Below are 14,072 nucleotides of genomic sequence, written 5' to 3' on the forward strand. Positions count from 1 at the left end.
CAAAAATGGGGAGCTGGGGCTTGCTAGGCCTGCCAAGCTCTTTACTTTACACGCCCTGGATGGCAGGGAGATCCTAAAAGAGTCACTTGAGGTAGACATTGGTGAAACTTCTGGTTCACCCCATTACCTGGTAGCTTCCAGGAGTTCTTTCTAGTCATCCACTTTGGCCCTCTGTTTACAGATGCAGGTAGGCAGACTGATTAAAGGCAGGATGGAGGCTGCCACCAAGGTTGGAGCAATATCTGAAGTATCTGCTGACAATTTGCTCCGAGGTTCCCGGAGTTTTAGAGGCATAAATGTCCCTGAACCTCCATGTTTCTATGTTCCTCAAGGCAGATATGTCATAGGAGCTGCGAGATACCCAAATCCAAAAGAGCAGAAACCTGATGGTTTTTGGGGGGTTTTTTCTTTCTTTCAATAAATAGAAAAATAAGATATATACACACATACACACATATATATGTGAATATATAACACTTGCATTACACCGAAAACAACTGTGCCAAAGTGCTTTCTGACCGATGACTTATAATTGTTTTTTTGGTTGGTTTTTTTTTGCAAAGGTTACTAGGGTTAGTTGCTGCCTCTGTATGCTAAGGTTTTAGGGACGTGACGTAGCTGACAAGCCCCAATTTGCAAGACTCCACTTCTCTCTGAACATGCTTTTGCAACTAAGCCTACGAGCGCGGCCCAACTGCATTCTCTTGATTTCAATCCAACCCACCAGTCACTGTGACGACAAGAACAGAACGCGCGCTGCTCCTGCTATTACACACGATCACAGAAGGAATCCAACTTGGAATTTATCAGCTTCGCGTAATTCTTCATTCCTCTTTTCTTCCGAGCAATGTCATCTTGAGCAGACCACCGAACCCTCCACCCCTTCCGACGACTCCGCATTCCTCCAGCCCAAATTTAACCTCTCGAACTTACCACCTGGGCGCAAGGACAAAGAGGCCAACAACCAGTCGCGCAAGTCTCAGCTTCGAGCAAAGACAATTTCAAGATGGGGAACGGACGTAGAGGCGTCAAATTTTCCCATAAGAAGGGCAATGGCAGCCTGGATGGTCGTCGCACCAGCTTCTCGGAAGCGAGCGAGGACGGCTCTCCCACGAGAACGAGGATGTCGCCTCAGATGAAAGACATCGCAGAGGTGAGAAGCCACCAGCCCTCTCGGGGGACTTTAAGCGCTGGGACCTTGAAGAAAGACACATGTTAACGAGACATTCCCTCTTCCCGCAGAAAGACGCAGGCGAGACGCAACAGACCGAGTACGAGAAAAAGAAGGCAAACTTCATCACCCGAGGAATATGGACCCTGATCATGATTGGGGGCTTCTTCGCCGCCCTCTTCATGGGCCACATCTACATCATCCTCATCATCACCGTCGTCCAGGTTATCTCATTCAAGGAGGTCATCGCCATCGCAAGCGTCCCCACGAAAGCCCGACAGCTCCGATCCACCAAGAGTCTGAACTGGTATTGGCTGGCCACCACCATGTACTTCCTCTATGGAGAGAGTGTGATATACTACTTCAAGCATGTGGTCCTGGTGGACAAGATGCTACTACCTCTGGCCACACACCACCGCTTCATTAGCTTCATGCTCTACATCATTGGTACGTCCGTCCGCTGTCACCGGCAGGTGCCTTGCTCGCCTAGCGTTTGTAGTCGCACAGCTGTATGCGAGTCCGCGGGAGACTGACATTTGATGTTGCAGGGTTTGTCTTCTTCGTCGCATCCCTGAAGGCGGGCCACCTCAAGTTCCAGTTCACGCAGTTCGCCTGGACGCACATGGCGCTCCTGATCATTGTGGTGCAGGCGCACTTCATTATGAACAACATCTTCGAAGGACTGATATGGTTCTTCTTGCCCGCCGCTCTCGTCATTACAAACGACATCTTCGCGTACATCTGTGGTATCACTTTCGGCCGCACACAGCTTATTAAACTGTCGCCCAAGAAGACAGTGGAAGGCTTCGTGGGCGCCTGGGTGATGACCATCATCTTCGGCTATGGCCTGACGAAGCTGATGATGCGCAGCGGTTATTTCATCTGTCCAGTGACGGTAAGCTGATAAAATCTTGGGGAGACTCTGTCGAGGCCAGTGGCTGAATGTTCTTCTCTTTTAGGATTTCGGCGCGAACGTCTTTACCGGCCTACAGTGTAATCCGAACCCGGTGTTCCTTCCTTACACCTACGAACTTCCTGACTTCGTCTTTCTGCCGGCCAATACGCACTTCAGCGTCACGATAGAGCCGATGCAAATCCACACCATAATCTTTGCAACGTTTGCGTCTCTCATCGCTCCGTTTGGCGGATTCTTCGCCTCGGGTCTCAAGCGGACCTTTAAAATCAAGGACTTTGGCCACTCGATCCCCGGCCATGGTGGCATGACGGACCGTATGGACTGCCAGTTCATCATGGGGTTCTTCACCTTCCTGTACTACCACTCGTTCATTGCGACATACAAGGTCTCGCTAGGTGGGGTCATCGAGACCGCCATCACGGGGCTGACGGTGGACGAGCAGATTGAGCTGGTGAGGGGTATGGCCAGATACCTAGGAAATCAGGGCGCACTGGGCAGTGATGTAAGTCGGCGCGCAGGCCATAATGACCCAAACATGAATTGAAAGAAACAATATAGCTAATACGCTCTCTGCCAGGTGCTGTCATGTCTTGATCAGGCACTCCCAGCCAAGAGGTAAAGGGAACAAGAACAGGAAGGGCAACGAGGGCGGACAATCGGATTTCTTTGTTTCCTCTCTTGACGAGTTCTTCATTCATGATTACACATGAAATCATAACTATTTCGGCAAATAGGAAAATTCTAGAGAAAAGATGGGCTCTGGGAAGGCTGGGAAGGGGGTCGATACTTTGGTTTCAGCGAGGGCGTAATGGCCTGTTCTGGATGCCTTCCCATGATGTATACCTGCATCACAGGCAGTAGTCGAAAACTTGAGGGTGAAATCTGTTCTCTGCTCTTCTTTCTCTGTACGTTTCACTGCTCTTGACTATAGCAAAGACTTCTGATCACACGGATATTGCTGTCTTTAGTATCGCAGGATTGTGAAATTTTGTTTTCTACCACAGATCTATGTTGAGAGGGAAATCTCAGTCATCGTCCCGGGACAGTAGTCTTCTACGTCCAAAGTCTTTACATCTAGACGAAGTAAAGACATTGTAGGATGACAGAGTGTTTGCTTCAAGGTTTACACAAGATTAGCTTCATCTAGGAAACACAAGCATTTAGCTCATCGTATACGGGCAGCTATACTAAGTCTGTAAGGTTATGCCAAAAAGGCATGAAGTAGCTGATGTACTGATTAGCTTAATCCGAAGCTTGGTTCATGAGCAAAACAATTTGTCATCAGCCTAAACATTGGAAAGCAAGCAACCCCTTTTTCTTTCTTTCTTTTCAACACTTGCTCTTCTCTCTCCATCCAGATCTCCGTCTTGCCTTATCCCCTCTTTCCGAGAGCTTTAAAGAAGGGAAAGTAGAAAAGAATATAAGGGGGCCGGATCGAGGCCATTTATTGAAGGAGTTCAATTTGAATTAAGGAATGTCACGTAGTTGCTTTCTTCCAATATGCTCTGTTGATATAGCGCCTTGAATCAGAGAAGTTAAAACGCTGCAGAATCTGCAGCAGAGGGCTGAAACGGCTTCTCAGTAACTTGAACGGGAGCGCACCAAGTCAAAAGCAAGGTTGAATTCGGGTATCCCGTTCTCCAGCCAAAACGGTACTCTCGCCGCCTCTGGGTATATGCATCCCATCAGCTGCAGTTGAGTCGACTTTTCTTGGACATCCTTCTGGTTTATACAGACAGCATCTACCCAAAGCAGTCTTACTATCTCGCTCGAGCGGAGCTGTGCAAGAGCATACCAAGCGTTGGGCTGGATGGACAACGAGAGGCCATCGCAAGCAACCGGAATAGATTTGCCTGGCTTACCCCAGGTGTAGGAAAGAGCCTTGAACTCGGGTAGGTCATGGATTGGATGAACCAGGCTGTAGGAGATGCTCTCGTCTTTTGAGTCGGGACGGAGGTACAAGAGCCGGATTGTGTCCGGCGGCAAAGGAGAGTAATGGTACCGTTCTCTGTGTCTTTTAGCCGTCAATATGAGAGGCACAAGCTGAGCTTGACGGACAGTGAGACCTCCTCATCATATCCATGCGCCTTCCCAAATACAGGCATTAAGCGCGGCCGAACAAAAGAAACGATGAGAAACCCGCGTGTTTCAGTTTTATAAGCTACATTGGAGATCTTTTGAGGCTTTAGTACAAACAAACTCCAGGCGCCAAAGCATACTTGAGTACAAGACTCTTACTGCTGTAAACCTGATGATGGGACGACGGCCTTGTCGCGCTGTATAGTAGTATAGAAGCCGATCAATGTGCCGCCTGATGTGCAGTGAAGAAACCAAATCTCTCCCGCCCTGATAGAACGGTCCTGCTGCCCATAATACAACAGCACGTGGAAAGGAGTCTGAGTCTGGTGAATTGACCTCCTTTGGGGCTTTCATGTTGATGAAATGGACGCGGTCTGAGGAGCGTTTATTGACCACCAAGCACGTTGGCAGTGGCGGCCTCACTGCGAAATCTGTGCGAGGGCCAGTGAGTCACTGGCCCAGGGCCGTGCACGGCCCCTCCAGCCAGCCAACAGCCAGACCTGTTTATAGCCCCAGATAGCTGGCCTCGTGGCGTTTCTCTTCCTTTCTCTTTTCTCTTCAGCGCTCAGCAATGCAATCTTTTTGCCCACACACAAAATCGGTATGATGTATTCATTGGTTACTTCACAGACGCCACGCCAGCCCTGGAGGCAAGTCCCAGTCTGCTCAATACTTCTCGTAAGACTAGTTCCAGTCCATAGGCACGCGGTGTGGAAAATTCACTGTTCAGGTTGCATAAGGTTCAGAATCGGGCGCTCTGCTATTTGCTGGTCGATTTTCCTTGAGGCCTATCAGGTATGCAAGGGTCACACCACAAGGAACTCCCACAGATGCCGGAATGACTAATTGAGCAGTTAATTGGGAGAATGTACGTGTGGTGAAAAAGAGGAAGAGGAGAAAAGGCAAGGCTAGCTAAGGTTGAGAGCTGAAAGGCGTAGAAGTGGCCATCCCTGGCTTAGGACAAACTATGTGGCTTTTTCAAAGCCTCAAGTCTAGCTGGAAGGCATATTGCAGGCTGACTCAACCTTGATCCCACTCCTCACCAGGGGTCGATGGCTGCTGCCAAGTACCACCAAGTGTTGCCTATAGTGCATCTGCCCTCCGATTCCGACCAATGGGCCTAAATTGTCCTCTCTGTATTACAACACCAGCTGCGCCCACAACCATTAGTACACCTGGAAATAGTTAGCAAAACCGCCTACTGCGTGCGGGACACAGCCAGCCCCTACGAGATGAGTGTTGAAAGTGAAGGAAAGCTCAAGAACTTGATTTGATCATGATCGCGATTTGGAATTGTCCAAGATAGCAGTATCGACCCTTGGCACCGTTAAAAGTACTCGCTACTAACAAGTTGAATATAGTATGAGTTGGACTGCCGAATTGCATAATGAGCTCAGTGCACATGGTCGAGTGGTGTAGTGGTTATCACGTGTCGTTCACAATCTCATGTGGACTTCTTCCGACAAGGTCCCCGGTTCGATCCCGGGCTCGATCATTTTGCTGTTCATCTGATTGTCAACTTTTGATGTTTTGTTGGAATGTGTAATGGAATGAATGTAAGATGAGAGACATGATGTGTGAGAGTGAGTGTCATGGTTTTTGCACCACCAACTGCTTAGGAATGGCAGCAGCAGCAGCAGCAGCAAAAACGGCAGGAGCAAGTCGGTTGGCTACCTCACAGCACATATCTACTAGCCCTTTTCTGGATTAGACCTTTACCGAGACTATGGAAGCTGGGCTCCAAGCCCCAAACTCTCCAGACAAAAAGGCCCTGTCCTCCTCTCCTCCTTCATTCGTTCCTTTATCCACCCAACCGGCCTCCCTGCCCAGCTCCCTGCTTGTCTTCGCGATTCCTCGCCCCGCGGCACAGCAGTGCACATTGCGCTTTGTCTTCCCAGCGGCTGCTGGGCCGTCCACTGTTGTCTTTAGAAAGGCGTCCGCCCCACTGCTCGTCAGCATGACTCGCCAACTGTGGTGATCGTGGCAGCCAGCGGTGGAGATTGGTCACTGTTGTAGTCCGTACCCATCACCGCACGCAAACGAGACAAGAGTCACGAGCTGCTGCCTAGGCGGGTGGGTACGATGACCTGTGCCTAGGTGTCGCCCACACCATCAATCTTACTATTATGGGTATGTCTCTGTTTTTCTTTATTGATCTTTGCGAGAGCGAGCCGAAGAGGCTGAAGGCTAACCTTAAGTTTAATCTTACCATGTACCAAGAAGACACTGCTATCATCTTGGCTCTTCTAATGGTACAGTGCCATGCTAATCGCGAATAACTCAGGCTGGGTTTCTCCTTCTCTACTCCTTTATTCAGGAATTGCCCAGCTGGGTTGAGGCTGAGAGCCGAGGACCCGTATATCCCAGACCGATCCTTCGTGCGGCTGCCAGCCAATGACCACAGGGTGCGCTGCTGCCTCAGATGGAGCTGAACAGGAGTTCTCTTGGTTCTTCCTAGCAGCTCGACGATCCCCAAGACAGCTCCAGAGGCAGTGGCGGGTAATATTATGTTTGTACTACGTACTTAGTATATCACCTTTTTGGTCTTATTTTCTCTTTTGTTCGTCTTTCTAATTGGCTAATATGGCCTCGGTTTGTCAGCTCAGGCTTCAGCCCTGACATATTCTGAGGGCGGGAGGCGGCCCCTAGGAGCCGGAAGTCGCATTGAAGCCCATTTCTAGCTGGCCAATCTCTCGTTGGCCACTAGCCAATCCTTCATAATGCGTGCGTGCCCGGTGTGCCCCTATTATGGGATGTTAGCTACCCAGACACACTGGGCAAGCCCTCCAGGCCTGGGTCAGTCCTGCGTTCGGCGGGGTGCGGCTATGCTGCTTTTAGCCTTGGTGAAATGAGCCGCTGGTTTCTTCTTGGCGGAGCAGCCACCCATCTTGCCTAGCATCATACCGGATGGGATGTTTGGCCATCCTAGCTTGGTATCTTGGGCAGGATGTGGCTCTACAGGATAGAGCTCAGCGCCAACCTTAATTTCTTTCTTATTTTTGTTTGCTCTCGTGAAAGATTTAAATACTGACTATCTCTGCCTCTCCTCTTCCGTCCTTGAGGAGGCTGTCCCTCTCTCTCTCTCTCTCTTTGGTCTCTACACACCAGTCAAGTCTTCACTCCTGTCCGCGTTTGGTCGACCCCTGATCTCTCGAGATAACCTCATATCACCATCGTGACCTCTTCCCACTTCAAACAACTCTCACCTCCCTTTTTCCATCAAACCCCCCAAGGACCAAAGATGTACTCCTCAAGCATCCTGCTGGCGACTCTCGCCGCCGCCACCTCCGTGTCTGCCAACATGCAGGCCTTGGAGATTCCTTATCCCGAGCGCGCCATCCGCCGTGTCGAGGCCCGCCAGACCGACTCTGACTACGACTACTACACCGACTACGACACGGCAACGGCCGACCCCGGCTGTGCGTCCGCCACCGAGGCCATCCTGTCCATGGTCACGGACCTCCCCACCCCGGCCGCCGACCTCGAGTCGTGGGCCTACACTGCCTACGTCACCGACGAGTGCAGCTTCAGCGTCCCCTCCTCGCTGTCCTCCGACTACAGCGTCTACTCGTCCGAGGTCCTCTCCTGGTACGATGCCCACAGCTCTGAGATCAGCTCCGCTATTGCGGAGTGCACCGAGCTCGCCGGCGACGCCTCTTCCTTGCCCGTGTGCACCTCGGACGGCGCCGTGGCATCTGCCACCGCGTCCGCCACCGGGGATTCCGGCAGCAGCAGCGAGACCGGTAGCAGCTCCTCCAAGACCACCGCCGCCGCTGCCACCACCTCCTCCTCTTCTTCTTCCTCCAGCAGCTCCAAGACCTCGTCGTCCTCTTCAGCCACGGCCGTGGCCACGGCTGGCGCGGCCATCCGTGAGGTTGGTCTTGTGGGCGCCGTCTTCGCCGGTGTCCTGGGTGCCGCCATTGCTCTGTAACTTTTTTGAGGGGGTCATGATTCCTTCGATGTAAATCTATGTATGCATGATTACATGTACGGGGAAATATCTTGCACGAAGGTGCTACAATTTACGACTTGAGAAAGTGTGAATGGATGAATCTTTGGTTGGCATGCATGATTTAGACATTGACACCTACCTACCGTGACAGAAGGACGAAGAAGGAAAAACAGGTTACAACCAGAAGAAAGAGACTAAGAAAAAATACCACCGAAAAAACCAATACAATTTAATGAAGCATAAATATTTCGAAACAAAGACCAGAAGCCTCTTTCCATCTCTCATGTCTGTTGTCAGAGGCAAAGTCACCAATCTCCTTGCAAATGCACTCGTATTCGTCCTTGCCGTGGCCCTAAGAAACCTGACCAGCATCTATCCGGCTTAGGACGGCACTGTTAGTGCTTACATGTCCCCTGGATTAATCTAATCACTGTAATGTGCATAATTAGGTACTGTATAGAGTTGTAAGCGGCTAGATCAACAGGGACCTACTTACATGCGGATTCTTTCCGTGCCGGAATTATTGACAGAGAAACAAGGGGGGCGGGCAAACACGTGGCATGCTGACTGAACCTTGACGAAAAGAGGCTTTGGCTCCTTCATGCACAGTTTTACCATACCTTTCTTTTTCATCCCCCTTGCCAAGGTAGTAGGTAATGATAGTATGCAAAGGTACTTGTCAGGGCGTGAGAGGCGATGGGTCAGCCAAGTTTACCCCATTTCAAGTTAAGTATCCCTAGCCAGGGGCCGTGAACTTTAACTTTTCAACCCGCTCTCCATCTCACTCTCACGAAGAAAAGAAGAAAATCTTTTCTTACCCATAATCAAGTGCATACTACGTAACATGTCGGTGGGTCGTGATAGAATACAGAGTTCAATACTAGTTGGAGAGTAATGAAGCCAGTGCAAACCTTCACCCTTGGCAGTCTTGTCGTCCACGGGTATTATCAATAGATGTGCTCTTGGTATGCCGATCCTTTCATGTCAGATCAAGCGAGTTTTTATCCGTGAAAAGGGCATTTGGCAATAGTAACAGAACAATCATCGGACCCGTCCAGTCTGGAAGGCCATGCGGGCTTGGCAATAACTTCAGGTTGATGCTTTTATCAGGCGGAGGCCTTGGAAGCAGACTCTGCAGCAAGGTGGTAGGCACAACAAATTCTGCAGGAACTGAATCAATACACTTCTCACTAACAGCGTCACTACAGCCATCATGCTGGACCATTCCCAGCAGGTCAACGCGTACATCGAGTAGTTTCTGACTGGATGCTACACAGTGCCCAGGGCAATCAGCCCTGACTCTTTTGTTGACAGACAGACTTGCATCTCAGGAGGTCAGACATTGCTTACACAATGGTCCACATCCCTCGTGATCAGTGATAGCTCATTCGTATCCCGGCTGGGCATACAGATCGACCTGTCTGGAGCCCGCCACACCACGGGAAACACAGAAATGTCTTTTGCACTGACACGACCGCGTGGATCATCAAAAGGTCATGCCGGACTCGGAGGTCTCAGCCACATCGCATTGTAGGATACCCTTGGGTGACTGTCGAGGACCGGTTATCATCATATCCGCAGCGAAGAGCGGGTTGGTCATATCCTTTTAACTTCTAGGACAGGGTGACTAGCCAGCGCGCAGCCGATGATTTCTCTAGGTTGCTCTGATGGATGTCTCGGTGTCTCCGAAGGTCTTTTCCAAAAGGGCTCAAACATTGCTGAGCCGGTTCAGGTGTCTGCTAAGCTGTTGGATGGAAGATGTCATCCAAAGTAAACCATCCGGTTCCACGGTTATGGATTTTGGAAATGAGTGTATTGCAATTTCATCTTGAATATACTCACAGGTGGTAGCCAACAGGGTTGTATCTACTTTGTCCATGGTGACACTGGCGGGTATGAGATACAGTGATAATGTAGGACCTTGCATCCTGGAAAGAAATGTAAAGTATACTAGAACCTCTTGTACTCTGGACTATCACCAGTGTAAAGTATGACAGGCTGATACATATAAATATATACCTATGTAAGCTTTGATCTGTGGCTGTGCTGTTCTTGTCGTTCAATCAGTTTTCAGCCTGAACAAATCCACGACTACCCCAGGGGCACCTGACCAGAAGCACCGATGTCTCAATGCCTCAGGGATACATTGAGAGCGCGATATCTAGCAGACAATCCGAAGAAATCAGAAATCATTTCATGTACATATCAAATAGCAGCGAACATCAACCTGAGACATTGTCCCCGAGGGCCTTTGATGAGGGCCAAAACAGCAGCACATAAGCATGCTAAGTGCTTTTTTCAGAACTAAGTGCTACATAGACCCGGATATTGATATCTCAATTAGGCTTGACGAGCCAATGTCTATATACATAATTGGTTTCAAAATGAACCAAATAGCATTCCTGGATGGGCTAGACATAGCAGTGAGGTCAACATCAAATATGACATGCACAAATACCTGCCTGATTTTGCATTTGGATCTCCTCCAAGCTGCGGACATTTACATGCTCCAGCATACAATGAGAAAGCAACAGCTCTGTAGGCTTGTGCAGCAGTGAATTGCCTGTCTTGCCCGGGACGGTCGAAATTGCTAAGGACAAGAGGTAAAATTTGGTCCATTTCATAGAGACTCCAGGTAGTACGCCCTTCATTATGTTGGTTGTCATTATAGGCCGAGGACATCATGCTTGATGACGAGTATGAGCGAGGATTCTTCATCGTTACCAAGTTGAGATGTTGTATGTGTAAAATGCTAGGCGGACAGCTCATCGAATTCTGTTTACTCGACACACGATGTGATCACCTAGAGTTTTAGTCTAAGTGTTTGCATACAGGCCGTGGTGAAGTCAAGGGGCCATCTCTGCTTTGGTAATAGTATCTTAAATCGTGATTAGTAATTTCCCCCGTGACTACTAACTCACTCTCTAGCTCTTCTTACCTAGACAAACCTCCTTGGAGGTGAGAACAAACTTGAACACCCCCCCCCCCTCCCCCAAAAAAAAAGTAAGAAGAAAAGAGAAAGAAAAGAGAGCATCTGATTAGCCAACATAATCATGCGGACTTCGGAACTGGGCCAAGGCCGAGGCGAGGTGGTACGTATGAGCCGATCGACGATTTGCATATTTCAAAGCATCGCCAATCCGACCCGCATCAATGGTTTGGTGTTGGCTGACTAATTTGCATTACGCGGTGCCGTGGTCCTTCCAAGTAGTTTCGCAAGCTGAGAGCATCTAAGTACGCCCTTAGAATAAAACTTGTAGGTTGTGGATCTATCTGGACGCAAATGATTCCACATGACGAGGATGAGGGACGTGCCTCTTTTGAAGGGTACGATAATTCTGATGGCTTCTGTCTGCCCACGGTGTGTGAGGGCGGAGGATGTATATATATGTATATGTACTGAAGCATACCTGCGCATGTTTGATGTGAATATATCAACGTGAAGAACTCGAAGAATAGCATAACACTACGAATCAAAACTTTCAGACACTTACCCACCCCATCACCTTGTTCAGCATCCCTTCACTCACCATGTCGTACAGCATCAAGAAGGTCGCTCTCGCAGGTGTAAGTCCACAGCGATGATTCCCTTAGACTCACATGGACTCGTCAACTGAAACCAACATCAAGGCAAACGGTGCCCTCGGTAGTGCGGTACTGCCTGTCCTCGTTGAAGCAGGCTTCGAAGTGATCGCCCTGGTGCGCACACCAGGGAAGATCACCAACCTCCCCAGCAACGCGCACGAGGTGGTAGTAGACTTCGACTCCCCCGACGCCCTCGCATCCGCCCTCAAGGGCCAGGACGCCGTCGTGTCGACCCTCAACGCCCAGGGCGCCCAGGCCGAAATTGCCCTCATCACCGCGTCCAGCCTGCCCGACAGCACGGTGCGGCGCTTCATCCCGTCGGGCTTCGGCCCCGATATGGAGAGGCCCAAGGAGCGCGCCCTGCCTATTTACGTGGGCAAGGTCGGGATCGAGAATAGGCTGCGCGCTCTGGCGGGAGGGGACGAGGAAGGCGGTGGTAACAGGCTGAGCTGGACGACCGTGTCGAACGGTGCGTTTCTGGACTGGGGTCTGGAGCACAACTTTTTGCTAGACGCCGGCCAGGGAAAGGCGACGTTGTGGGATGGGGGCGAGCACAAGTTTGGCATGACGAGCTTGGCTGCGATCGGCCAGGCTGTGGTTGGTGTGCTGCGGAACCCAGAGGAGACAAAGAATCGTACGGTGTACGTGAGAGAGGCTGCAGTGTCCAGTGAGTAAATGACCCCCTTCCCATGTCCTGATATGGTGGCGGTCATGGCCATCTGTCTACCCTCGTCGCCGACGCGCTTGGGCTAACCATATACTGCCCTTACTACAGTGAAGCAGCTGGTGTCCATCGTCCAGGACCTCAACCCTGGTAAGAAGTGGACGATCGAAGAAGCCAGCACATTTGATGCCGCCAAGAAGTCGGGCGAGGCAATGACGAAGGGCAATAACGACTTTTCGGCGATTGCAGGCTTCATCTTTCGAGTTACCTTTGGGAAGGACGCTGGAGCGGACGTTGCGGTGAATGATAATCAGCTCCTGGGCGTGCATGAGCTGAACGAGAGGGAGCTGAAGGAGGTCGTCAAGAATGTTCTTGCGAATGTACCAGGGGCTCTATAAGAAGAAAGGTGGAGCCAAACATTGGACGATATTCTTCCGTATGCTCGGCTTCGTCCATTGTTGTGAATGCCCTTTCATCAGAGTCAGTAGTATTTGACTCGCAGATAAGTTTCGTTCGTTTTGCGCTACAATAATGGTTACAACATGTGTTGTCTCTATTTTAAGAAGAGCATGTCTCGCGACGACCTTTGGTCTAGACCTACGAGTCGTGATGACACATATATAGCATGCAGACGAGGAAAGGGGGCGAAGAAGGGGGCGTATCCGCACTGGAACTCCGTTCGGAACCGCCCCGACATGGCCTACGGGCAAGTCGTGTTGCTACAGGCTGTGTGGGTCCGTCAGAACTCTCACTTCTTTGATGGTTATCGTTATTTTCGTTGAAATTCGTGCTGGAAACTCCTATATCGTATTTTTTCTTTCTCTCCAGCATTGCCCGATTTCTCCCGAGCATGGTCTGACTTTCTGACCCGTTGTATGTACAACGCGGGATCCTCATTGGGGAAATGCCATGTAAGTCTTGCCAGCTGTACATTGTATAAGATGGCCTGAGCAATGACCCACCCAAACCAGAAAAGCTGACATGACGAGTTTGACAAAAGTATGGTATGATGAACGACTCAAGTAATCGTTGGTTGTTGCTAAAAACGTCAAACTGTCTTACTTGTCGAAGTAGCCTCGAGACCTCTTCGATACATCTTTTGATCCCTACGTTAGTATTTAGCACATATCACCAGCAGCCGCCTTGTTGTATCCCTTCGTACTTCTCTCCCTGCAGTTATGCACGAAGATAGTCAGTCGAGTCGAGAATACCCGACTCAGTTCCACCTGGACCGCCACAGTTGATCCACCTTTAGGGCTGAGAGGGAAGAGACAAGCTTGAGATTGGCCCGCGGGAACTGGACGAGCCTGAACCGATGTCTGGCAGGGGTCTGATAGGATAGGGGCCCCCCTCGTTCTCATCGAAGTCCACGCAGCATCAGTGATGGATTTCGCGTCGCGAGAGTCCGCTTTTTATCTTCCGAGCCTCATTCTCTCATCATTGTCTCGACCAGAAAAGCTTATCACCTCATATGCTCCACCGCCTCGCTACAAAGTACAAGATTATCATCAGGAATACTCTGTGCCGCCCTGCTTATGTTACTGGGCTACGCGGTCTCACCGCATCTGTCCTACGCCATTGTCTGCCCACCCGGATCGGATCGCACCACCACACGGGCTCGAGGCCCTTTTTTCGTGGCCTGTGCTACCGATCCTATTCGATACCATCCGTATCTCGAGCCTCCAGAATCATAGCAAGACATCAC

General features: G+C 50.3%; 4 protein-coding genes and 1 non-coding gene across 5 annotated transcripts; 3 read left to right on the top strand and 2 right to left on the bottom strand.

The window, feature by feature from the left end:
- Positions 1-717: 717 nt before the first annotated feature.
- On the top strand, positions 718-2,649 carry M406DRAFT_97727 (uncharacterized protein; the record flags this gene model as incomplete). Its single annotated transcript, XM_040926375.1, has 5 exons — positions 718-1,153; positions 1,243-1,618; positions 1,720-2,066; positions 2,131-2,589; positions 2,635-2,649. Exons 1-5 carry the CDS (start codon positions 1,007-1,009, stop codon positions 2,647-2,649), a joined length of 1,344 nt encoding a protein of 447 aa, XP_040777925.1. The 5' UTR covers positions 718-1,006.
- A 1,070-nt stretch (positions 2,650-3,719) lies between these two features.
- Positions 3,720-4,082, bottom strand: M406DRAFT_243733 (HET-domain-containing protein; the record flags this gene model as incomplete). Its single annotated transcript, XM_040916227.1, has 1 exon — positions 3,720-4,082. A coding segment is annotated over one exon (363 nt), but the record flags the coding sequence as incomplete, so codon positions are not given.
- Positions 4,083-5,570: 1,488 nt separating this feature from the next.
- M406DRAFT_t36 lies at positions 5,571-5,661 on the top strand. Its single transcript has one exon. It is a non-coding gene; the product is annotated as a tRNA-Val (tRNA).
- A 2,116-nt stretch (positions 5,662-7,777) lies between these two features.
- Positions 7,778-8,367, bottom strand: M406DRAFT_355422 (uncharacterized protein; the record flags this gene model as incomplete). Its single annotated transcript, XM_040923165.1, has 1 exon — positions 7,778-8,367. A coding segment is annotated over exon 1 (309 nt), but the record flags the coding sequence as incomplete, so codon positions are not given.
- Positions 8,368-11,718: 3,351 nt separating this feature from the next.
- M406DRAFT_252359 (NAD(P)-binding protein) lies at positions 11,719-12,765 on the top strand (the record flags this gene model as incomplete). The annotated part of the gene is made up of 2 exons (XM_040916837.1): positions 11,719-12,370; positions 12,479-12,765. 2 exons carry the CDS (start codon positions 11,719-11,721, stop codon positions 12,763-12,765), a joined length of 939 nt encoding a protein of 312 aa, XP_040777928.1.
- Between the last annotated feature and the right edge of the window lie 1,307 nt (positions 12,766-14,072).

The sequence above is a fragment of the Cryphonectria parasitica genome, assembly GCF_011745365.1.
Source record: "Cryphonectria parasitica EP155 unplaced genomic scaffold M406scaffold_3, whole genome shotgun sequence".
Lineage (NCBI taxonomy): Eukaryota > Fungi > Ascomycota > Sordariomycetes > Diaporthales > Cryphonectriaceae > Cryphonectria > Cryphonectria parasitica.